The 27,203-nt window shown below is 35.4% G+C and overlaps 1 protein-coding gene across 1 annotated transcript in view; it reads right to left on the bottom strand.

Annotated features, from left to right (window-relative positions):
* Positions 1–27,203, bottom strand: part of LOC111147662 (laminin subunit alpha 2) — a 502,086-nt gene that overhangs the window by 441,815 nt on the left and 33,068 nt on the right. Inside the window, exon 3 of the mRNA XM_022503866.1 lies at positions 6,156–6,398. Within this exon, the coding sequence (XP_022359574.1) occupies positions 6,156–6,398 (243 nt within the window). The remainder of the gene's footprint in view (positions 1–6,155; positions 6,399–27,203) is intronic.

The raw sequence follows: 27,203 nt of genomic DNA, 5'->3' as shown, positions 1-27,203 counted from the left end.
CACTAATAAAAATCTACCTAAAAGCACAATAAGACTGGGGCACCTGGGTGGCTCAGTTAGTTAAGTGTCTTGTTCTTGATTTTGGCTCAGGTCATGATTTCAAGGGACCTGAGACTGAGCCCTGCATCAGGCTCCTCACTGGGCATGGAGCCTGCTTAAGATGCTCTCTCTCGGGGCGCCTGGGTGGCTCAGTGGGTTGGGCCGCTGCCTTCGGCTCGGGTCATGATCTCAGGGTCCTGGGATCGAGCCCCGCATCGGGCTCTCTGCTCAGCAAGGAGCCTGCTTCCTCCTCTCTCTCTGCCTGCCTTTCTGCCTGCTTGTGATCTCTGTCTGTCAAATAAATCAATTAAAAAAAAAAAAAAAAGATGCTCTCTCTCCCTCTGCCCCTCCCCACCTTTCTCTTTCAAAAAGACAAAACAAAACAAAACAAAACAAAACAAAATCACAGTAAGACTCATAAGCCAATAAAAAGGAAATAGACAAAAGATGTACAAATACAAAGAAAGAGGTGTGATAAAGTGAAAACGCTGTTTCACCTCTGTGATATTCTTCCCCAGAAGCCCAGTTTAATCATGAGAAAACATGAGAGAATGCAAAATGAATAATACGTCAGAAAACACTTGACCAGTCTTCTTAAAAGTGATAGGGATGGGATTGGGAGGGAGACAAACCGTAAAAGACTCTTAATCTCACAAAACAAACTGAGGGTTGCTAGGCGGGTAGGGGAGTAGGGAGAGGGTGGTTAGGTTATGGACACTGGGGAGGGTATGTGCAATGGTGAGTGTTGTGAAATGTGTAAGCCTGATGATTCACAGACCTGTACCCCTGGGGCAAATAATACATTACATGCTAATAAAAATAATTTTTAAAAAGTGATAGGGAAAAATAAAGGAAAATTAGGAAATTTTCATATATCAGGGGAGAATAAGAAGATACAATGACTAAATTCAGTTGGATATCCCACATTGGATCCCAGAAAACAAAAAAAGACACTAATGATAACATGAATGAAATCATGTATCAGTGTATCAAGGTAATGTATCAATATTAATTTCTTGGTTTTGACAGATGCATGGTAGCTTTGTAAGGCATGAACTTTTGTGGAGCAGGGTAAAGTAGACATAGGGATTCTCTACACTCCTCTTGTATTTATGTAAATCTAAAATGATTCCAAAATATTTGTTTAAAAAATGCATATGAGACTATGTTTCTTTTTATGGTAGAATCTGTAATTAGGGTTAATACACCCAATGATAACAGCTAGACCAAGTGAAGAAAAATGTCAAACATTTACTTAAAGTCATTAGGGAGTTATCAAGAGGGTACAAAATCACCTTCTCATTATCAAGAAGAAAGACGTCTAAAGAGGTAATTGTCATATTGTGACAGCTTCCGTCTGGTGGGCATTTCCCTGTCTAGAAGCCATGGCTGAGAGAGTAAGCAGCATTTTGTCGGCCTTAGTGTACTAGAAAGATAGGAGTTGTATGGGTGGGACTTTGGTAAATCCCACATACTTTGGTTTAGACTCCAAAAACAGGAAGCCTTAAGTAAGCTGGAATTAAAGCAGCTGTTACAGGGTTACAGCACAGCTTTGAATCATCTATGTCCTAGGAATTTTACTCACTAAAACTGTATTTTTTTACATTTTTTATTTAAATTCAATTTAATTAACTTACAGTGTATGATTAGTTTCAGAAGTAGAATTTAGTGATTCATTAGCTGCATCTAACACCCAGTGCTCATTATACCAAGTCCATCCTTAATATCCATCATCCACTTAGTCCATCCCCCACCCACCTCCCATCCAGCAACCCTCAGTGTGTTCCCCAGAATTAAAAGTCTCTTATGGTTTGTCTCCTTCCCTGATTCTGACTTATTTTTCCTTCCCTTCCCCTATGTTCATCTGTTTTATTTCTTAAATTCCACACATGAGTAAAATCATCTGATATTTATTAAGGTCATCTGTACTGCCATTGCCTGGCAGAAGCATCAGAAAATCCTCACAATATCTTAGGACTCAAATTATTTCTACATACACATTTTAAAATGTAACTTCTGTTATGCAAAAATAATCAGAAACTTGAGGATGTAAGAATCATAAAAAAAAAAATCAGATCAGATAACATACATTCACAGAGGCCAGATATTAGAATTATCAAATAAAAACTCTTAAATAATTGTCACTTTATGTTCAATGAGATAAAGACAGAATACTAAAAATGTAAATATAGTCTTGTTAAATATATATATAAATATATAATATTTCAATATAAAACTAGATGCTAAACTATTTGAAAATGAAACAAAGATAAATTCTATGGGGTGCTTGGGTGGCTCAGTTGTTAAGCCTCTGCCTTTGGCTCACGTCATGATCCCAGGGTCCTGGGATTGAGCCCCACATACCCCGCACTGGGTCCCCTGCTCAGCAGGAAGCCTGCTTCTTGTTCTCCCACTCCCCCTGCTTGTATTTCCTCCCTTGCTGCCTCTCTTTCTGTCAAATAAATAAAAATCTAAAAAATAAAACAAAACAAACAAACAAAAAACAAAGATAAATCCTGGAACTTATAAATGTAATAAATGAAATTAAGAATCTTATTAATAGTTTTAATACCAAATTTTACATGGCTAAAGAGAGAATTAGTGAAATGGAAATAAACCAGAGAAAATATCTAAAATGAAGAACAAAGGCCAAAAGGATGAGTGCATACAAAAGACAGTGTAAGATATACAGCGAGAAGTTCCAAATTACTAACTGTATTTATAGAGGGGACAGGATGGAAAGGAAAAGTATTTGGAGAGTTAATGGTTGAATTATATCCTGAGCTAATGAAAGATGTAACTTTGCAAATATACCAACCAAATAAATCTTAATGCAGTTATAAAAAGGTATCTATATCAGTGCTGCTCAAAACTTTGTGCAATGATGGAAATGTTCTAGTCTGCATAATTCAGTGTGGTAGCTGCTAGTCACATCAGGCTATTGAGCACCTGACATGTGGTTGTGCAACTGAGGACCTGAGTTTTCATTCTATTTGAGTTAATGAAATCTAAATTAAATAACTCCAGATGGCTAGTGACTATTATATTGGGGAGTGCATATCTGGAGCATCATAATAAAACTACTGAAAAACAAAGATAAAAATCTTTAAAGAAATCAAAGAAAACAGAAAATAGATAATTATGCAATAGCTAACTTTTCTAATATTAACAATGGGAACCAGAAAACGACCAAATGTGCTAAAAGAGAAAAAGCTGCAACCCTACAATTCTATACCTAATAAAAATATCGATCAACATTGGAGGTAAACTCTGTTATATGCCTAGTTTAACCCATACTCCATTCTGAAAAGAAATTTGCATACTGGCCTTGAAATTGTGAGATACCAAAAGTTGTTTCTGGATTACCTATATTCTCAGAAGTGATCTTCCCCTGGCTCACCTGGAAGAGTTTGTCACTCTCTGTAAACATTTCTGTTGTAGGATTTATAAGTGCGTGTGTATATATATATACACACACACACACATACATATATATTTTGCATTTACTGGTTTGTCTGTTTGTTTTTCTTACTTGAGTATGACTTCACTTCTCTGGGAAGTTTTGAACATAAGCACTAATAATTATATTTCAGGTTCAGGTGGTATCTAAAAAGCATCATTTTGCAAGGAAAAGTTAATAATAGTAAGATTTATTTCACAGTCACTGGTCTGGGAAATATTGGAGGCCAACATCCAAAAATTTTAGAATATTTCCCCATGTTATATTGTAGATGATATCCAAAACCATATTACTTTAAAACACAAAGATGTCCTAGGACAATTTATATATTAAACTAATTCATGTATTAAAGAAATCCAGTCTCAGAAAGATTAAGTGACCAGCCCAAGATCCCACAAAAACTAGAAGTAAGACCAGAACCTAGTTTTCTAATTTCATATGCATTCTTCTATATTGTGAATTAGTCCAAATCAGAATTAGGACTCTTTCTACTTGTCCTGGATCCAGCATCTCTATCTCCTCTAAACTCGTGAGTTTATCAATTACCAACTTAAAAAAAAAAAAGAAAAAAGAAAAAAGAAATCAACTTCCAGTCTTACTAGAGTATGTAAGAAACATCAGTCTGGAAGGTCAGGGGGCCTAGATACCTGGATTCTTATCTCAGTTTTTTTTTATCAGTGAGCTGGAAGAATATATCTCACCTATCTTCCCTGGATCCATTTATTCCAAAAAATAACATATTTCACAGAGTAAGCTATATATATTGAGGCTGGTATTTTAGAAGAGGTCTGAATTTAATTCTTACTCTTAAATACTACCACTGCATTTTAAATATTTTGAATTACTTTCTTTTCCTAATATCCACTTTCTTATGAGAAAGAAATAGACTTAAATGTCATGGAGAAATTTGAGTAACTTGTTCCCAATAGCCACCATTGCCAAGTGGTTTCTAGTGATTGTCTAGGAGTGAAAACAATATAGCCAGCTAAGCAAACAAACAATGTATTTGTTCCATGTTGCAGACTGACATGGTCTAAAGGATGGAGAACCACCATCAATGTAAGGAGAGCATGCTTTGGGGATATGCATGTACACTTGTAGATTATATATCCATGTAGGTACATTTTATATTGTTTAACCAATTTTTGAATTGGATCATTTTTTCAAGGTAAAAAAATAGCTTTATAAATATTAGATAATTATTAGTTCTGGTAAGCACTAGATCCAGGGGAAAAATAATAAAAATTCAACTCAAATATATTATCTCTGCACTTCCTCCCTACTCCCATATACTCAGGCCAATCTGGCCAGGAACCGGATGCCTCTGGGCACAAAGCAGGTTGAACAGCTGTTTGACTCACTGCATTTGACTCCTTGTCATTTGGCAGATTGAAATTTCTGCTGAGAGCACCATTTGGAATTTTTCTTTCCCGAAACTGATATTTTTGAACATGGAATTTGAAATACAGTGAGGCACTAGTATACATTCATAGAATAATAGTGCCAAAAGGGAGTGTGATCAATTTATGTCCAAAATCTAACTTTCCTGGAAAGTGTTGAAAAAGATAACCCTCGACTGGCTGACGTGGGCCTAATAGAATATGAATATGGGTTTACCGGAAATGTGAATATTAAAAATGATACTACCTTCTGGTGTACATGTGAGGAGCAACAACCAGATTTGAGAATAAACTGAGATGTATATAAGCATGTAGGACAAAAGTAGCCAGAGTACACCTATTGAAGGGAGACAAATTAGGGAAATAGCAGGGAATCCAAGAGATTCAATAAGTCAAGGTTTGGGTATTTGAGAGGAGTACTGACTCCTACTACCATGAACAATAATGGTTATTATTCTTATTATTTAATTATAAAAATGGTTAATGGTTACAGAATGTTTAGTACAGGTCTGTCAACAGTATTGTATTGCTTCAAATGTAATAATTCATTTAATTTTCTTAATGATCATATGAAACAAGAGCTGTTATTATTTTTCCCAATTTATAGGAGATGAAACTGAGGCACAGGGGATCACAGTCACTGGCTCGAGATCACACAGATGGTAACAAGTGAAGTCATGGCTTGAATAAATGTAAAATCTTAACTGAAGGGTCCGAGACACTACAGAGAAGCTGAACACTTTTGAATTAAGCATGTAAGAAGTCTGACCACAAACAAACAACAGCCCAACTCTAGCCTTACGTGATGAGAACCAAAAAACATGCAAAACCCAACAGAATTCCCTTTCATTTAGGCCCTTCAAATCAACTATATTTCTCCCTAAATTTCACCCCTTTTGTCCCCATCTTGAGACCAGAGTACACACAGATCTAAGGCTTCTGTGAAAGTCTCGTCTTTATCCAATTATTAGTAATCTCACCGTCAAAAAAAGTCTCTTTATGTGAAATTAATCATTGACTTTCTCACTTAAACCCATTTCCACTTTTCTGATCTTTATTGGATTTGGGAGACACATACTGGATGAAGGTAGTTAAAATTCCAATCATCTTGGGTTTTTCCTTTTTATTTAATAACTCATTTAAGCATACTTCTGCTAAATCCTATTTTAAAATCTCCCTGACATTAATTACTAATATATTCACATCTTTCTGACAGGCCTACTTAAATGTACTTATGGTGAGTTTTCTCCTCTTACCTCTCCGTTTTCCAAGGGGTGTATCTTGGAATAAAAGGAAGTACAGATGACCTCATCGTCTTTGGCATAAGATGGTGGTCCAGTGCGGGGATAAATATTGTAGAGAGTTAGACACTCAGTGTCTGTCACAGCATGATATTGCCAGGGCTTGTATTCAACATTATCAAGCGAGCGTTCCAAAATCCAGTTTCCAGGCCGAGGGGAGTTCGCTGCTTTCACAATCACATATGCAATCTGGAACACCTGGGGGAAAGTGATGACAACAACAGGCAACTCTGAATTCCATAGGATTCTCACCATTTTTTAGCAAATAAAAGGCTTAATGCTACAGTAGATTTTATTTCAGATTTTATTCCATAACCCTATTATGTTCCCTGAAATGATTTTACTGTTACATGTTCATGTTTAATACCTTTTGCTGAAATGAGATGTTTCATCTTGACAGCCATGGCTTTAAAGGAAATGGGTTAAGATTAGATTTTAGGTCTCTAACAAATCATTGATATCATTTCATCTGATTTTTAAAATTCCATTATAATCATGATCACCTAAAGCATTCATTACACACCAATTTATTCACCTTACTGTGTTAGAAAGTATAAAGTATGAGTTAGAAATTCCATGTGCGGATAAGTGTTTGAGAGTTTAGAAAATATATTCACTTATATCACCTAATCCTCAGAAAAGTACCATGTAGGTAGAATTAAGTGCTCTTATGAAGAAAATAAAAAACAAAAAACAAAAAACACAGAGCTTTAGAGGCACAGTCCTGTATTCAAATTGTGGTCTTAACATTTATGCGACCTTGAACAGATGATCTTACTTTTCCAACATTAGCGTCCTTTTCTACAAATTAAGATAAGTAATAAGTACAGTACTAAGTGAGATAATATATGCAAAGTACCTGGCAAAGGACTTGTAAATACTCAACAAATGCCAACTATTCTACAACCCCCAAAAGGAAAATAATGGAGAAGAAATTTTAAGATCTGCAGACAACAGATTGAAACTGGAACATATTAAGTGAAGGGTGATTACACTTTCCGTACAAGAAGTACATATGTATTTTAAAAAAAGGAAAATAAAGAGAAAGACATGAAGTTACTATGTATCAACAGAGTGAAAATTGAGTGGAATGTTCAAAATCCCTTGTTTTTAAATCTACATAAAATATAAAGGCATAAAAAGTAAACATTCTAGATGCTTTGTGATAGTGCATAACCAATGTAGTCTGAAGGAATAATGCACAAACATTATCGAGTGACATTTATATGCAATGCCCTGGGTAGATATAAACCAGTTTAAATTATAGTCCTACCATCCATGGGTTGATAATATATTGTAATGAAGAGACACATAAAAAGTACACTAATAATAAAGCAACATGATATGTTTTTGTTTATTAAATACTATGAAATATGGGGTGCCTAAAAACATTAAGCTATACATAATTAAAATCACTGGAATGGTTGAGTGGGAGGATGGACCCACTAAAATTTGACTAAAGGACCCACTGGACAACAGAGGGAATTGTGAAAGGAATGTTCTAGAAATAAACTTCAACTGCTTCATAGTTTTGACATGAGACCTCATGAATGCATGTAGTCCATGATCAACTCCATGGTCCATGGTCAACTCCAAGGGACCAAACTTAAAAATATGAAAAACCTGATAGAGAAGGGGCAACACAAATAACTCTGATGCTGGGCTTTTGTGGTCTTTACAAGAACACGGGCACAGGTGCACTGTGAGGAGAAGCATGAACCATCAAATGATTGAAAATAGGGCTGGTATTGGCCTTTTAAGCACAGTTGTGGAAAAACTATTTATTAAAATTCTGAAGTAAAACTTCTGTACTTTTTGGTAAATCACTGTTGCCCAAGCCTCCCAAATGCCTCCTCTCCTCTGAGCCCATCTTGTGAACCTCAGTATAGTGAGGAACCACCAAGACATCTGCTCAGATTGGCCGGGCTTTGATGGTTCTGTTTTATTGCCCACCAGTCCAGGTGGAAAATATTATGAATTTATATTTACCAAGGGACACAGGTAAGTGTAAGTGCAAAAAGACACACATATCTATGTACATGTGTATGTGCTTTGATATTTTGGGGAAGAATATGCATGTACATGTTAAAGCTATTACCACCTCTGAGGTTTGAGAATAAGGACTCCAGGAGGAGGAGATTTGACTTTCCATCCAATATCTAGCTATATTAATGTATGAAAATATATCTCTTAGTTTTTGATACAGTTATTTTTAAAGATTTTATTTATTTATTTGACAGAGAGAGAGAGCACAAGTAGGCAGAGAGGCAGGCAGAGAGACAGGGGGAAGCAGGCTCCCTGCTTAGCAGAGAGCCTGATGCAGGGCTCGATCCTAGGACCGTGAGATTATGACCTGAGCCAAAGGCAGAGGCTTAACCCACTAAGCCACCCAGGTGCTCCAATAAAGTTACTTTTAAAATAAAGAACAATTAAAACCAAATTCTCTACCAGAGAAAGAACAAGAGTAGGAGTAAGATGGAACATAGTCTATCATCCTTATCCGAAATATTTGTTGTTTCTGCATTTTTGGTTTTAGTCATATAAAATTATTTCTCTTAGATACTCCATATTCAACAACTGAAGTATGTGGAATTTTTTATATATAAATTCAGTGAGGAATATACCAATTGGGTTAATCTGACTTAACATGGAGATAGTTCTTTCTACCATAGACATAAAGCCCTGATCTCAATTTCTGGTAATCCTAAAGTATTTGTGGCAAGGTTTGTAAAATGATTAAGAAAAAAAAGTACAACTTAATTGTGAGCTCCTAAAGACCAGATATTATAGCTTTATATCTTTGAAGATGTGACAATCCTTACTATAACTCTTTTGAAACAGTGGGCATTCAATATTAATTACATTTAGTTGCATAACCAGTCTCTGCAACACATTACCATGCTACTTCTGTTAGCGTAACACATTTTTTCCTGTTATATCTTGATTCCCAGTCAACACCAGCATCTTTTCTCACTGGCAGGAACCAAGACATTGGGTGTTCATCATATTGTATGTCTCTATGAGCTGAGAAAATTACTTAAGCTCATTTACCCTTTGTTTCACAGTGTTTATTTTCCAACATCAAAACCATGGAAGACAAAATAAGATGATGAAAACAAAACACTGCATGATTTTTGGAAAAGAATCTATATAAATATTTTAAATTAGCGAGTTTCCATCCAGAAAAAAAATAATGCACAAAGGTATTTTTAATAGAACACAAAAAGAGAAGTAACAAGGCATATTTAGGGATCATAGGTACACAATATAAAAATAAATACACACTGAGGTAACTGATAAAGAACTTTGTCCAGAAAACAGTTCAGCAAGCAAATATAGGAAGAGGCCAAATTTTCTTTGAGCTATAATGTGGATTTATGACTTTGGAACTTCTGTGGCGGCTCTGGAATAATAGATGAAATCCATGAAACAAAGTTATACTAGAAACCCCACAGATTCTCTCCATAATTCAATATTACAGCCAGCATTAAGTGACATGGAAAATTGGGCATTGCCTTAGAGAATATTAGAGAAGAGCCCCATTTCAAAACAATATCCCTCTTTCATTTATTTTCTATGGACTCTTTCACATTTCATGCAAAATTGATTAAATTAGTTGGCATGTAGTATTTTGAATAAACTTTTTGAAATGTGGTAGACAGCATTATTGAAAACACAATGAATAGAAGTATTCTTTGAAGGCATAAGAGAATGCTGAATAAAATTTTAACAGTGATGTTCTAAGTACAACAAAATTTTAATGACCCTCATAGAATAATTCTCTCATGTACCTAAGTCACTTGTATTAATTATGTCTTGTGTTTTCATATAAAGAGTCATCAAAAATCAGTAATTATAAAACCTTTTTTTCCAGATGAACAAAACCCTAATCTGTGCTGTACATCAAGGAAAGCAAATGCCTCATTATAAGAAGTACAAAAATGCTATGACAGCCAGGCTTCGATGAACCTTATATTGCAACACACAATACCCCAGCATTTTTTGTTGTTGTTGTTGTTGTTGTTGTTAGTGGGCATTTTTTACAAATTTCATGCCTTAAAAAAATTCAAATAACTTTTGAAATAATATCAAATGTTTGGCATTTTACTGTAACAGAGATAACTGCTTTTTATTTCATATTCCATTCATATGTCACCTAGCAAAATATCATGTAATTACTTTACTGATGCAGCATTAAATTAGATGTTCCTTTAATCATGCACAGAGTATTAAGAACTTGATCTCATAGAGCAGAATTGGAGGACAAAATCTTTCTGAAGAATCCTTCAGTCCCAAACTAACAAGTAATATATGACCACCATATGTAGCAATGCTTTTTACAATCACGGCTGAGATAAGATGACATTGGAATAGCACTGGGGTAAAAGAGAAAACCTCACAGACTGAAGTGAGCAACCTAGTAACTCTGGCTATCTCAGAATATCTGAGTATATCTGAGAATATTTGAGAATATCTGAATATCTCAGCTCACCTATAACCCACATGGATAAGTCTGACATGTACAACTAATCTCTAACACAGGAATTGTTAGGTCTGGATTTTTATTTTGAATATTCTTTGCAATGACTCTCCGGAATTCACTGTATCCCAGCTGCTTTGTGTTTAGAAGAATCACAGATCTAGGAAAATGCTACCAAAGAGTACTACATTTCATGAATTTTATTGAGACTTTTGAATGTCACTGGTATGCAGGTAAGAGAGCTAGGTCAAAGCATGGCTCCTTAATAATGTAACAAGGCCATAGAATTTCAGTTTCCTAGAGGCCTGATCCCCACGAAAGCTATAAAAATATTAATATAGGTCCCTCTCCATGGAGGATGACACTTCACCCTTCTAGTAGGACTTGACCTAAATTACTCTCTTCCATTTTTTCTTTCCTAATCTCTCAAGAAGACAACATGTGGTTATCTTATATCAGCTCACTGTTGCTCCCTGTCTCCCTCCCACATTGTTGTCTGTGTACTTCCTATAGCAGTTGTTCACTTAACAAAACTGCTTAATTTTGAGGAGGTTTTGCCATATTCTAGCATCTGCTCTTGCCAATGTTATGGATTTTAGCATTTCTAAATGCTGTGATGTCAATTTTAATATACTATAAAAACTCGTCTGTATTCTTAGTTCTACTAATGAGTTTGTCAAGTTCTCCCATTTATCTATACAGGTATACTGGCTTTCAGGAAGCATTGAGAGCTACACAATTTCAGAACCAGAAAGGTCCTAAGAATCAGGTGTTTCCAGGCTTAGTATCTGTTAGAATAATCTGGGAAGCTTTATAGATAGGAACACATGTCTCTGTGTTTGAGTTGATAAATGCAATTCATATGATTATCTGCTCTTTGACCTGAGACCTCAAAAGAGGTCTGATGTAGCCCTGGAGAAGACCACCCACAGAGGCTGGTATGAACAGAAGGGGTAAAAAAGTGGGGCTGAATCCAGGGAATTCATCAAAAGTTTGAGTACAATATAGGATTCACTCAAAAAAAACCCACTGTCATCATACCATGGGTAACCAAGTCCTTACTCTCCAGCAAAAATTTCTAGGCAATCACAGAGAAGTAGCTTATTATAATATTAAAAATGCTCTGAAGAGATTATTCTACGGAATTTGATAATATTATTACTAGACCTTGCTTAAATCAAATTCCAAAAAGCAAAGGTTTTAAGTGTTGCCCCAAACTTAAAGAAAAAAATTTAACCTAGAAATACCAGTAATTATTACTTTCTGGGAAAGTTTATGTCTCTTATAAATTTGCACAAACTTCACTAAACCTAGAGTAATGTGATGAAGTCCAGAAGGATGCCCCCATTGCCTGCTTATACTTTCTTTCAGACAAATTCATTTACAGTAGTTTTACGTACTAAAATGATTTGTAATTGCACTCAGTGGTCCTATAGAGCCTATTTATTCCACTCACCCTCCCACCCAGTGTATACTACAATTGTTGAGTGTCAAATTAATGAATTATAGGTAAGCGAATGTGTGATTTCAACTTGGGGTAAGTGCTTCCTGCATCATGACAGAAACAGAAAGCCTGGGTACTCAACTGAAACAGGTTTTTTAATATACTAACATTAAACTCACATTTATACATTTGAAAATGAATTACACTACCACTCTAAATTTCTAAGAAACAATAATCTAACTAAATGACTAACAGTAATCCTTTGAAGATAAAATGTTCAATTGTATATTGAAATTGTTTTTAAAGGGGTTCTAATCAATGCTTAACCATTCATGGGCAACTACTTGAGGGACTTCTCTTCCTCTTTCTCCAAAAAGGAAAACCTCAACTTTTAGCTCTGGAAAATAGAGTTACTTTTTAGCTCTTACTGAATTTACATATAAATATTAAGAAATTTCTTTTTTTTTTTTTCATTAAAAACATTTTTTCTTTTCTCCCTAGAACTGGACCAGTTGATTTAAAGTTGACTTGGAAGAATTAATAAGTAAGAAAAGCAACATGGAGAAAACTGCAGTTATATAGGATACTGCTATTTACTAGGAAAGGTTGGCAAAACAAATGGAAAGACATTCTATGTTCATGGATTAGAAGAACAAATATTGTTAAAATGTCCATACTATCCAAAGCAATCCACAGATTTAACGCAATCCCTACTTAAACATCAATACCATTTTCCACAGAATTGAAATGAATAATCCTAAAATTTTCATGGAACCACAAACGACCCAGAGCCAAAGTAATCTTGAGAAAGAACAGAACTGCAGGTATCATAATCCCAGATTTTAAGACATACTACAAAGCTATAGTAATTGAACCAGTATGTTAACAGCACAAAAATAGACATATAGGTCAATAAATTAGAACAGAGAGCCCAAAATAAACCCACACACATATGGTCAATTAAACTAGGACACAGGAAGCAAAAATATACAAAGGGGAAAAAGTCTCTTCAACACATGGTGCTAGGAAAACTGGACAACCACATGCAAAAGAATGAAACTGGACCACTTTCTTGTATCACACACAAAATAAACAAACAAAAACTAGATTAAAGATCTAAATCTGAGACCTGAAACCATAAAACTGGTAGAAGAAAACATAGGTAGTGATTTGTGATATCAACTGCAGAAATATTTTTCTAGATACGTCTCCCCAAGCAAGGAAAAGAAAAGCAAAATTAAACAGTTGTGAGTTCACCAAAAAAAACAAACAAAACAAAACAAAACAACAACAACAAAAAAAACCCAACCTTTGGTCAGCAAAGAAACTATGAACAAAATTAAAAAGCAACCTACTGAATAGAAGATATTTGTAAATGATACATCCAATAAGTGGTTAATATCTGAAATATATAAAGAATTTCTACAATTTAACACTAACAACAATAATAATGATACAATTTAAAATGGGCTGAAGACCTGATTAGACATTTTTCCAGACATACAGATGGCCAACAGACACTTGAAAAGATGCTCAACATCACTAATAATCAGGGAAATGTAAGTCAAAACCACAATGAAGTATCTCCTCACACCTATCAACGTGGCTAAAATCAAACACATGGGAAATAATAAATGGGGAGAATGTAGAGAAAAACTAACCCTCATGCACTGGTGGTGAAAATGCAAATTAATATAGTCACTGTGGAAAACAGTATGGAAATTCCTAAAAAATTAAATATAGAATTACCATATGATCCAGTAATACCACTACTGAGGATTTACCCAAAGAAAATGAAAACACGAATTCAAAAAGATCATTTGAAAATGAAAATACCATGTTTAATGCAGTGTTATTTACAATAGCCAAGATATAAAAGCGACTCAAGTATCCATCCATTGATGAATGGATAAAGAAGCTCTCTCTCTCTCTCACACACACACATACACACACACTGGAGTTATTATTCAGTCACAAAAAAGGAATGAGATCTTGCCATTTCCAACAACATGGATGGAACTAGAGAGGATAATGTTAATCAAAATAAGTCAGCCAAAGAAAAAGGAATGCCATGTGATTTCACTCATACGTGGAAGTTAAGAAACAAAACAGACAAAGAAAACGAGACAAACAAAAGAAACAGACTCTTAAATACAGAGAACAAGCTGGTGGTTGCTAGAGGAGAGATAAGAGGGGGATGAGTAAAACAGAGAAAAGTGATCAAAAGTATACTTATCTTGATGAGCACTGAGTAATGTGAAGAATTGCTGAATCACTATATTGTACACCTGGAACTAACGCAACACTGGATGTTCATTGTATTTCAGTTTGAAAAAGAAGAAAAAAATTGCAAGGAAATAAAAACTAATGAGGTTATAGATTAAGAGAGCCCCTAGAGATGTACTGAATGCAGTATGTGACTTCACGCACACCCTGATTCGACCAAACAGCTGTTAAAACAAACTTGGAAGTAACTGTGATGAATCTGAATATTGAAGGGATATTTGTCAGTATTAAAGTAGTAGTAATAGTGCTAAATTTTAGAGGTGACAATGGTTTTATTTACAGAAGAGTTGCATCCTTTAGAGGCACATATTAAAACATTTATAGAGAGAGTGATATATATGGAATTTGCTTCTAAAGAATCTGGAGGGCAGGATAGGATATGGATAAGTGTAGAATTGCCACAAGAAAGGCTATGGGTTAATTCTTACAGGTGGGTATCAGGTACACCTGGGTCTATGATATTCTTTCTTCTATAACATTTTGGGGGTATGTTGGGAAATTTTAATAATCGGAATTTAAAATGTTATTATTGCATCTTATTTTTTTTAGATTTTTTTTTTAATTTGATAGAGAGAGAGATCACAAGTAGGCAGAGAGGCAGGCAGAGAGAGAGGGGGAAGCAGGCTCCCCGCTGAGCAGAGAGCCTGATGCGGGGCTCGATCCCAGGACCCTGAGATCATGACCTGAGCCGAAGGCAGAGGCTTAACCCACTGAGCCACCCAGGTGCCCCTATTGCATCTTATTTTAATAAACAAATAATTATCTTCTACACAGTAGTTTTTAGCACTACTGGTAATTTAGTGCTTGTTCTTACTGAGCAAATCTTTAATACGCTTTATTATCTTGATAAATGTGAACTCTGCTTTATACTGTGACTACACTGCATCCTAAGCTCAATAAATATATCTTAATAATCCTTTCAAATTAATTTTCAACTCTAAAGGGCATTGGATGCCTAGAAGGAATCAAAATTTTAGTTCAGTCTTAAGAAAACTAGTAACATGAGTGAATGGAATCCAAATTGGAATGAAGAAGGTCCTCCCCCAGCTTATTAATGCCTTTACTACTTCATGCTTCATTAAGTTGCTATCATTTTTAACAATGTTAGCTGCAGGTAAAACTCAGACAAGCATTTTCTTTCTCTTTAGCACTGCCCTTCACATCTCTTCTCTTCTTACATATTTTTCTCTTATCTGAAACAATCTATGGTTTCAAAGATTGACCTGCCTCCTGTGAACAAGCCATTGGCACAGCATGGCTTTCACACCAGCTACTGGTAAAAGAGCAGGTAGGCTGGGTCCCCCATCGAACATGACAGTCCTTCCAATGAAGCCATCACGGAGCACGATATTGGTGTGAATCACAGACAATAAGAAATGTGACAGTTTAAAGCTTGCCTTCTAAAAATTATTCACCCTTGAGAAATACCCAGCATTGCCTTTGTTTTTGTGCTTCTATAGTTAGCAGGGTGAGAAGAATCTACACATTCTCCAATTTATGACATTGCAGACATGAATGAATCACTCTAGTTCAAAGCATTTGGGGAATAATAGCAAAGATTTGTAGTGATGAGAAGAGTTAGAAATATAACGTTAACAGTGTAGAATAACAAATCAAAGACAGAATAAAACTTTCTGATCTTGGTTCATGAATTCTTTCAACAGATCAGAGTCACTTAACACTTATTCAATTTTAGCTATTACAAATGAAATAGAAAGAACTATTCCCATGTTGATATACTGTCCCACTTTATTGTTTTTCTTTAGGGACTTTCTTAAGTGTAGTCTGTACCCTCTGTTGTTTATAACTTTATTATCCCTTTTCTAGTTAACACCTGGCAGCCCACCTACTTTAACCATTTTCAGAAGAGTTACTGGAAACCTGGTTGAAAAATTCATATTTTTTTTCTTTATCTTCATCTTCTTTGAAGTCTCTACAGTTTTTGACTGCTGTTCTCCCCCTTTTGGGAACTCTCTTTATCTCTGGGGGGGGAAAAAAGGTATTGACACTATTTATAATTTAGGGATCAAAAAAAAAATGTGTCCTAATACAGCTCTTCACCTAAAATGGAAAGTAAACAATAGGAGAGGGAGTGAAGACAGAAAGTGTTTTCAGAAGATAGCATGTCCTGTCCTGAATTTCTCTCCAAACTCTGTATGGGTCCACCTGCTGTGGTTCTTTTTAATTCAAGTTTCCTTAACAAAAGAATGACCCAATGTTCTACTTCTTAAAAATCTTTTCCTTGGAGAAAGTTACGTTTTATTTAAAGCCTAGCATTTGCGAGGCACTTCAGCATGCAGAACTTTGTTTCTGTGACCAAGAACCCTACAAGATAGAAACAGATTAGAAAATTAAAATGAGAGGGTGTATAAATGTCTGGGTGGATCAGTCAGTTAAGCATCCACCTTTGGCTCAGGTCATGATCCTGGAGTCCCAGGATGGAGCCCCATATTGGGCTCCCTGCTCAGCAGGGAGTCTGCTTCTTCCTCTCCCTCTCCTCCCCACTTGTGTTTTCTCTCTTGAGCTCACTCTCTCTCTCTCTCTCTCTCTCTCAAATAAATAAAGTCTTAAAAAAATGAGAGAGGGTATGTATGGTAGTGACATCTCAAAGATGTCCATATCTTAATTTCTAATGTGGAAAGAAAACACCTGCAAATACGATGTAGTTAAAGACCTTGAGATGGCAATATAATCTGGATAATCTGAGTGGGCCATATGTAATCACAAGGGTCCTTAAAAATAGAAGAAGAAAGCAAAAGAGGTCAGAGTAATCGAACACGAGAAGGACTCAACCCATTTCTGCCTCTGCTGATGGAGGAAATGACCATGAGTCAAGGAATGTAGGTGGCCCGTAGAAGCTGGAAAAATCAAGGAAATGGATTTCTTCTCTGGAGCCTCCAGAAATCAATGCAACCCTCCCACACCTAGATTTTAACCTAGCAAGGATTATTTAAGACTTCTAACCTATTAAATTATAAAATTAATATAGTTGTGTTGTTTTAAGCCACTGTATCTGTGGTAATCTGTATGGTAGCTGTGGGAAACCAAGTCACTAAGTAACTTGTTTTACTTCACATGACTAGTAAATTATAAAGCAAGTTTATAAATCCAGTTTGCCTGATTTGCTTTCTGCATACTTTCTCTAAGAATATTTCAAGTAACTTATTTAATACAGATATTTCCCACAGCTCAACATTTAATCTAGCCACATTCTCAAGTCCCATTTCAAAATATTTCAAAATAACAACTTACTATTTCTTATAACAATTTAATTTTGCTTTGTAAAGAAGCAATCTTGCCCTTGTTTTAAAACTAAGTTATAAGTTGCTAATAGTAGAAACTACAGAACAATTTATAAATGTCTTTTAATGCCTTACATGTAATAGATTCTCAGTTTTGAATCAATTGAACAGGCAATCAAAAATAGCATGCCAGGGGCACCTGGTGGCTCAGTAGGTTAAAGCCTCTGTCTTCAGTTCAGGTCATAATCCCAGGGTCCTGGGATCAAGCCCCACATAGGACTCTCTGCTCCTCGGGGAGCCTGCTTCCTCCTCTCTTTCTCTGCCTGCCTCTCTACCTACTTGTGACCTCTGTCTGTCAAGTAAATAAATAAAAATCTTTAAAAAAAAAATAGCATGCCAATTCTGAAATAATTCCAGGGGCCTCTGCAGTGATTTCTGCAAGGACCTATGGGGTGAACCTACCTAACCATTTTATGACATTAGTATGTACAGATGACACACCCCTCATCACTGACAGAGAGGTGTGACAATATTAACAAGCAAACAATCTGAAACAGATGTAGTGAAAAGAAGGGCCACCTGTACCCCAATGTTCATAGCAGCAATGGCCACAGTTGCCAAACTGGGGGAAGAACTAAGATGTGCTTCAATGGACGAATGGATAAAGGAGATATAGTCCATATATACTATGGAGTATTATGCCTCCATCAGAAAGGATGAATACCCAACTTTTGTATCAACATGGACAGGACTGGAAGAGAGTATGCTGAGTGAAATAATTTAAGCAGAGAGAGTCAATTATCATATGGTTTCACTTATTCGTGGAGCATAAGGAATAACATGGAGGGCATTGGGAGATGGAGAGCAGAGGTGAGTTGGGGGAAATCAGAGGGGGAGAAAAACCATGAGAGACCATGGACTCTGAGAAACAAATGGAGGTTTTGGGGGTGAGAGGGGTTGGGGGTTGGGTGAGCCTGGTGGTGGGTATTAAGGAGGGCATGTATTGCATGGAGCACTGGGTGTGGTGCATAAGCAATGAATTTTGGAACACTGAAAAAAATAAAATAAAATAAAACTAGAAAAAAAAAGAGAGAGAAAACAATCTGAAATATGCCTGAATCACATATTCTCCCTCTGAAATGAGAATTTGCAAAAGAGAACATTTTGCCAAAGTTTGTCAAGCTGGCCTTTACCCCAAATTTTAAAGAGGTGACCTCACTTGCCAGTGAAGTGTGAAGAGTGTAAATGAAATGAAAAATGAGAAATCTGCGGAGCCTGATGTCATTCCGGCTGTGATTTAAAACTAAGGGTAGGAGATGACACTCATATAACTATGTAGACATTTTCTAAAGACTGAGTGCCAAAAGTTATGATAAATATGTCTGAAAGGCTACCATTTTAAGAGGACATATAATAAAATTCTTATAACAACCATACTGCAAATTCTTCATTTTTTCTATTCTGCCTAGATTTATGCTGATTCTTTTTGAGTGAGATATGCACCCAAATCATGGTATAACTTTGCTGATGTCAACTCAAAAATGATTTATGGAGTGCTGAGAGCTGGATTTCTGAAGCTCCAAGAAGATCCACAACACACACACAGAGTGCATAGAGGATTTTATTGTCTTCTCTACGCTGCCCTCACAAATAAATGTTTTGCCCTGGAGTCAAGTTTGACTGCTTATGGACTTTCCAAACTCTCCATGTAGGACTAATTAATTGGTTACACCAAAATAAAAAGCTCTTTTAAAAAGAAAACAAACCCCTTACCACTGGAAAAAAATCAAAACTAATCAAAATAGGGCTCACAGTACAAAAAGGAAAAGGAATGATTAAAAAGTGACATAGGATAATTTTTTAACATTGAAATCCTTCCAACTAGGCAGGATACAAACATCACAAAAAGTCATGGTCACAGTTGTCCAAAAAAAAGAGCAAATAATTTCAGATACTTTATAGAACTAATGTCCTCCTGTGAGAAGCCTATTAGCTCTTAACATGATTAATTTATATAGGATCCTTCACTAGAAAAAACCCACACACATTTCCATTTGAAGTACAACAAAGTGTTATCATTCTATTCTGATTTTGAAATCACTGTCCAATAGAATATTTAATCACAATATCTAGAAATAAATCACAAAGAATGATATATCTGTGGGAAACAGACAGTATTTCACCAACGCGGAATCAAGTTCTATCTTGTGTGATACCCAAGGCATACGAGATAACCCACAGGGCTTCTTGAACAGTTTGACTGACTATCATTACTCAACATCAATTGGTAAAGCTGCAAGGTCATCAGTGGTAAAATCTGACACTATAAATTGAATCCATCTACACAGCAGAGAATGATGACAACAGAACATCTATACAATTCCACCGTAAGCAAATATGGAGGAATAACTGTAAATAGAGACACTATGAACAACAGTTTAATGAAGTGTTTCATTACGAACCCAAGATTCTGTTAAGCCCAAACACGCTGTGGATTGTTGCGAAGTAACTGTAGCTGTTAGCAAAGCACTAAAAGAGGTATGAAGAATGAGGCCTCCTTCCTTATCGCAGGGAGTATAAGAATGGTCTTGCAATTAGGTGGCCATAAACAGCAGGTAGTAAATACAGTCACTTTTTGGAAGCAGACTTTATACACATTTTGTGTGGAGGAGACTCTTCTCTCATCGTCTGCCCCTGTCAGCACAATATACTAACAAGTATCATTACCAATAGAAGTGAAGAATAGTCCTATCACTACTGAAATTCTTGAATCTAATCTTTTGTGTGTCTAGGTCACTTTAAAATTATAACACAATCAAAAGAAGGTCATAATTTAAATTGTAGATATTCTTGACATGAACAACAGTCTAGACACGCATCAAATGTTTAAGGTATACAACATACTGGAAAAACTTCAGATTAATTTTTGCAGACTAAACATAAATGCAATTATTTAAATAGGCATAGAATACATTTAAATGTCTACATTCTCAGTAATCTCTTCAGAAAGGTTTAGAGAGAATATTCAAATGGGGGTGGGGAGGGGTTCCTTGATTAAGGATGGGAAGGACAATTATACCTGTAGTCAAATTTGCTTCGACTAGCATTACTCTCACCTTTTCCCCTAAGATTCCTATTATAGATTCTAAAATTCGGTACATCCATACATATTTTAAAGGCCCACAAAGTGTTACATTAATTAGTTCATTGATTCATGTATTCTACATATCTTATTGAGTAACACACTACTTATTCTGCCAGCCTTTAAACTAAGTGTTAAAATACAGAGGTTAATATAACAACATAGCTTTCTCCTGGGGATTATATTCTGAAAAGCAGGCAATACACCCATTATGTGCTGAAGCCAGCCTGCACTGGATTTCAAAAGTCAGTAGTTGGTGAGGATGTGGAGAAAAGGGAACAGTTGTGTACTACTGGCGGGAGTGTAAATTGGTTCAGCTACAATGAAAAATAGTGTGGAGGTTCCTCAGAAAATTAAAATAGATCTACCATATGACCCAGCAATTCCATTTCTGAGAATATACCCAGAAGAACTGAAAATAAGATATTCAAGAAATATCTGCACTCCCATGTTTACTGTAGGCTTATCCACAATAAGCAAGATATAGAAACAACCTAAGTGCCCGTCAATGGATGAATGCATATGTATATACATATACACACTGTATGTTTTTCAGCCATGAGAAATAAGGATGTCATGTCATTTGCAACAACATGGATGAACCTTGAGCAGATTATGTTGAAAAAAGTCATACAGAGAAAAATAACACAAGTTATGATATCACTTATAAAGAATCTAAAAAGGCCAAACTCTTAAAAACAGAGAATAAAATGATGGTTACCAGGGAATGGGGGTGGGGTGGATAGGACAGATGTCTTAAGGTACAAACCTGCAATGAGTAGTAAATAAACCCGAGAGATCTAGTGAACAGTATGGCAAATTCAGACAATAATATTGCATTATAATTATCAAACTTGTTAAGAAACTAGAATTGAATTATTCCAGCCACTAAAAATGAATGATAATTACATAATGTGATAGAGGTGCTAATTATCACTTAAGTGGCAATCATATTACAAGATATAAATGTGTCAGCCTAACATGTTGTATATCTTAAATTTTCACAATGTTATATATCAAATACATTTCAATTAAAAAAAAATCTGATTGTATGGATTTCTTCCCAATTCCTTGTTCAATATGACATCATATTGGAAACTTGAAATCAGTCCTGATTGGAGTTTTTATATCATGGAAATTGGCTATCACTACAAATCATGGCTGTTTATCTTTACGTTCTGGAGAGCCAGTTGTTAAACACTTGCCAGGACCCCACTATACCAGACAAGTAAGAGAATAAATAATACAATTTTAGGTAGAGGTTTCTACAATAGATGGTTATCAGGGAAGGGTTTTCTGAGAAGGTAACCTTTGCAGAAACCTTGGTGACATGAGAGATGGAACTATGTCAAGATCTTGGAAAGGGCACTGAAGGCAGAAGAAATGGCAAGTACAGAGAGCCTGGCATAAGGATGAATTTGGTTCATCTCAAGGACAATAGGGTGAGAATGAAACAGGATCAACAGATTGTGACTAGCTACAGTGTTGGGGAAGTACAAAAGGGCCAGGGTCCTGCAAGCTCTGCAGGGTGTGGCACAGAGTATGGACATTAGTCTAGGTATGTCAGGAAGCTAGGGAAGGATTTTGAGCAGAGGGATGAAAAAATCCAATGTACATTTTTCAAAGATTATTTTGGCTTCTGTTTGGTAGTTAGGCTATGAGAGGAGACGTGAAAGCGAAGAGACTATTCAGGGGGCTGTTCTAGTCTTAGTAAAAGATGATGGTGGCTTAGAATAGTATGGGAGAGGTGCAGATAATAAATGGTCAGGTTCAAGATATATTTTGTAGGTCAGGTTTGCTGGACTTGAATAAAAGGAATGAAGGGAAAATAATCCAAAATAATTCCCAGAGCTCTTATTTTTATTTATTTATTTATTTCAATAACTGGATTAAGAGTGGTGGTCACTGGGAAAGTGCAATGTTAAGGGCTGAGAAATCATCAAGACTGCTGTTCTGAGGTATACAGTATGGGATGCCTCATTAGATGTTCATGTGGAGTTACTTATTGAAAGACTCAGTATAGCAACAAATGGGCTCTGGCAACTTGTAAAAATTTCATAACCTTTCCATGCCTCATTTTTTTTTTGTTTTGTTTTGCCACCTGGACAACGGAAATAATATACAACCCACCACAAAGTTGTGAGGATTACAAAACATAGCATCTGTGAAGTGCTAGAGTAATGTCCAGCTCATGTTAAGCGCTCATTAAATATTAGTTATTATAATCAGTAGCAATACTTTCATCTATTTCCTAGCTGATACACAAGATATAAGTTGTTTGTTTTCATATAATCTTGAAAGGGAAAGAACACTGCCTATCAAGCAGCAAGAGGATCTATTTTGAAACTTTTAACTGAAAGAGAGAGACAGAAAAAAAAAATAGATTAGACAATAAGTATCTTCTAATTGAGGGTAAAGTCTTCACTCCCATCTATCCTTATAATTCACCAGCCAATAGCGTATTTGATTTTGAGTTTTGGGGATTGGTTTGGTTTTATTATTGTAATGAATAGAATGAAGAAAAGGGATAGAAAAAATGCAACAATAGAATAGATTTTTAAATTTATTTAATTACTGATTTATACCTTGTTTTGAAAGGGCACATTACTTGCTCCTATGATACATGCAAGTACTATAAAGTTGATGGTATTTCCTGAGATCCTGCTAGGTGTTCTGTCTCCCTTATATTACCTTTGCTTTTAGAGAGTCCACAACCCCAAGGAGGTCTGGAAGCAGGAACATAATCTATGAGACCAGATGTCTGAGATCTAATTTTTTAAATAACTAAATTTCAAAGACCACATAATTACATGAGGAAGATGTTCATAATATAATATCCAGTTAACAAAACACAGTTGAAAAGGACATACAACTTTATCTACAGTATGTTACCAATTTAAAATGCATGTGTAGTATCCAGAATATATAAAGAACTTATAAAATTCAATACCCCCAAAACCCAAATAATTGAATTACAAAATGGGCAGAAGAAATGAATAGATATTTTCCAACGAAGACATACAGATGGCCAACTGACACATGAAAATATATTCAACATCACTCATCATCATGGAAAAGCAAATCAAAACTCACACCTATCAGAATGGCTAAAATCAATAACACAAGAAACACTAAGTGTTGGTGAGGATGTGGAGGAATGGGAATGCTCTTGTACTGTTGGTGGGAATGTAAACTGATGCCACCACTCTAGAAAACAGTATGGAGGTTCTTAAAAAAGTTAAAAAAGAACTACCTTACAACCCAGCAATTGTACTACTAGATATTTAACCAAAGGAAAAAAAATACTAATTCAAACTCAATGTTTATAGCAGCATTACCAACAATAGCCAAACTATAGAAAGAGCTCAAATGTCCATTGACTGATGAATGGATAAAGGAGATGTGGCATATATATAAACTAGAATATTACTCAGCTACCAAAAAAAAAAAAAGAAGTCTTGCTATCTGCAACAACATAGATGGAGCTAGAGAGGATAATGCTAAGCAAAATAAGTCAGTCATAGAAGGACAAATACCATATGATTTCACTCATATGTAGAATTTAAGAAACAAAACAAATGAGCAAAGAAGAAAAACAAAAGAGAGAGAGGTAAACCAAGAAACAGACTATTAACTATAGAGGCCAAACTGATGGTTGCCAGAATGGGTGGGGGGTGGTGGGGAGATGGGAGAAATAGGTGATGGGGATTAAGGAGTACACTAGTGATGAGCACTGGGTGTTATATGGGAAGTGCTGAATCACTGTGTTGTATCTGAAACTAATATTACATTGTATGTTAACTGGAATATAAATAAAAATTTTTAAAAAATGCAAATCTATTTGTATGTGTGCTTAGGTGTTGGTATGGGGGGGGAGAGAAATGAAAGGAAATAAACCCAAATATTAATGATGTTAACAAACCTTTATAAGACACTAAAGCATAATATCAATCAAAAATTTAGTTCATGAGAATAGAATCCATAAATATAGCTATACTTGCTATGAAATCTAGGTAAAAATCCCAAGATGTGTATGAAAAAAAAATATGAAAGTTCAATAGAAAAGCCAAATATTTTAAGAATTAAATTTTAAAATACTCATTTTAAACCATACTGGAAATGGTAAAATGTGATGATTTTAAGAGATAAAGAAAAAGATGTTTGATGAATTACACTTTTATAGCAGAATGTCATTCACAAATTATTTTGGAACTGGATTTTTAAATGAAAATCAAGGGAATTAAAGCTAGCCAATATGGTCAGTATTCTGACAGGTTCAAAGATTATTCTTAGGAAACTGACAATATAGCTAAATTTAGGACTTTACATAAGAATCTTATTTTTACAATTTACAATATCATCTGCTATAACTTGCATTCTTAAAAAAGAATCCCTATATTATGTAATCAATAGATACAAGTGGTTTTTTTAAATTAGTTTTAATGGTAGAACTTAGTGACTCATCAGTTGCATATAATAGCCAGTGCTCATTTCATCAAGTGCTCTCCTTAATGCTCATCACCCAGTTAACCCCTCCTCCCACCCACTTCCCCTCCAGCAACCTTTTTTTTGTTTGTTTCCTAGAGTTCCATATCTCTTATGGCAAGAGAGACAAAAGCAAAAGTGAACTATTGGGACTTCGTCAAGATAAAAAGCTTTTGCATAGCAAGAGGCAACCTGATGGAATGGGAGAAGATATTTGCAAACGTCTTATCAGATAAAAGGCTAGTATCCAAAATCTATAAAAACTTCTGAAACTCAGCACCCAGGTTACAAGTGTTTTTTGTTGAAACTGAATCTTTTACAAGACAGGCTCCTACTGGAAAAGTAAAGACATTCCATCCTAATTTTATTAAATATTTATAAAATTTAGATTACTGAAAAGTTAAGTGGAGGAAGTTGGATTAGCCACTAACGCTATTCCTGAGTAAGGAATAATTTACATAATGCTATTATAGAGGAAGGAAATAATCTAATTAAGAAAGTAGTATTATAGGAACACAAAGAAAAAACCTCAGAAATAGGCAGATTCAAAAAAAAAAAAAAAAGAAGAAGAAGAAGAAAGAAAAAAAAGAAAGGCAAACTCAGCAAAGCTGTCCATCAATTCAACAGCTATTTATTCGGCATCTATTGTATGCCAGTCAACACACAGATGTTCAAAAAGTAATGAAAATGTGTAAAGGAATTACCAAGAACTCATAAATTTCTACACTTAAATAGTATAATATGAAATGATGTCTTTTAATCCAATCTTGCAGTACAAATTTCATTTCAAGCACAAAATGTTATTTTGTCAAGGTTCTATGTTTTTAAGAACATTCTGATTGATATGAGACTTTGAAAAACCCCAGATATTTGACATACAGAGTAAACAAGTTAGTAATAATTCATTTTTTCCAACAAGTTGTTTTAGCACCTTAACTTTCATTTTTTACCTTTGAGAACAATATAAAAAACGTGTTATTTCTTGTGTTTAAAATGTTACATTTGTTTTTTTAATTTTTATTTTTTTAAAGATTTTATTTATTTATTTGACAGAGATCACAAGTAGGCAGAGAGGCAGGCAGAGAGAAGAGAGGAGGAAGCAGGCTCCCCGCTGAGAAGAGAGCCCAATGCGGGGCTCAATCCCAGGACCCTGGGATCATGACCTGAGCCGAAGGCAGAGGCTTTAACCCACTGAGCCACCCAGGTGCCCCTAAAATGTTACATTTATTTTCTATGTCTTCAGAAATGTTTCTTTTTGTAAAATTCAGAGTATGGAATTCTATTTAATGTCTTTCTGTAATAAGTATTTTAAAAGTTATATGGAAAATTAGACAGCTATGTATAAAGAAACTCGACCATTCTCTTACACCACACACAAAGATAAACTCAAAATGGATGAACGACCTCAATGTGAGACAGGAATCCATCAAAATCCTAGAGGAGAACATAGGCAGTAACCTCTTCGACGTCGGCCACAGCAACTTCTTTCAAGACACGTCTCCAAAGTCAAAGGAAACAAAAGTGAAAATGGACTTTTGGGACTTCATCAAGATAAAAAGCTTCTGCACAGCAAAGGAAATAGTCAACAAAACAAAGAGGCAACCCACAGAATGGGAGAAGATATTCGCAAATGACACTATAGACAAAGGGCTGCTTTTCAAGATCTGCAAGGAACTCCTCAAACTCAACACCCAAAAAGCAGATAATCATGTCAAAAAATGGGCAGAAGACATGAACAGACACTTCTCCAAAGAAGACATATAAATGGCTAACAGACACATGAAAAAATGTTCATTATCACTAGCTATCAGGGAGATTCAAATCAAAACCACATCGAGATACCACCTCACGCCAGTTAGAATGGCCAAAATTGGGGCGCCTGGGTGCCTCAGTGGGTTAAGCCACTGCCTTCGGCTCAGGTCAT

The sequence above is a fragment of the Enhydra lutris genome, unplaced genomic scaffold (assembly GCF_002288905.1).
Source record: "Enhydra lutris kenyoni isolate GAN:26980312 unplaced genomic scaffold, ASM228890v2 scaffoldscaffold17, whole genome shotgun sequence".
In the NCBI taxonomy this organism is placed as follows: Eukaryota; Metazoa; Chordata; class Mammalia; order Carnivora; family Mustelidae; genus Enhydra; species Enhydra lutris.
This window is presented reverse-complemented; position numbering and strand designations above follow the sequence as displayed.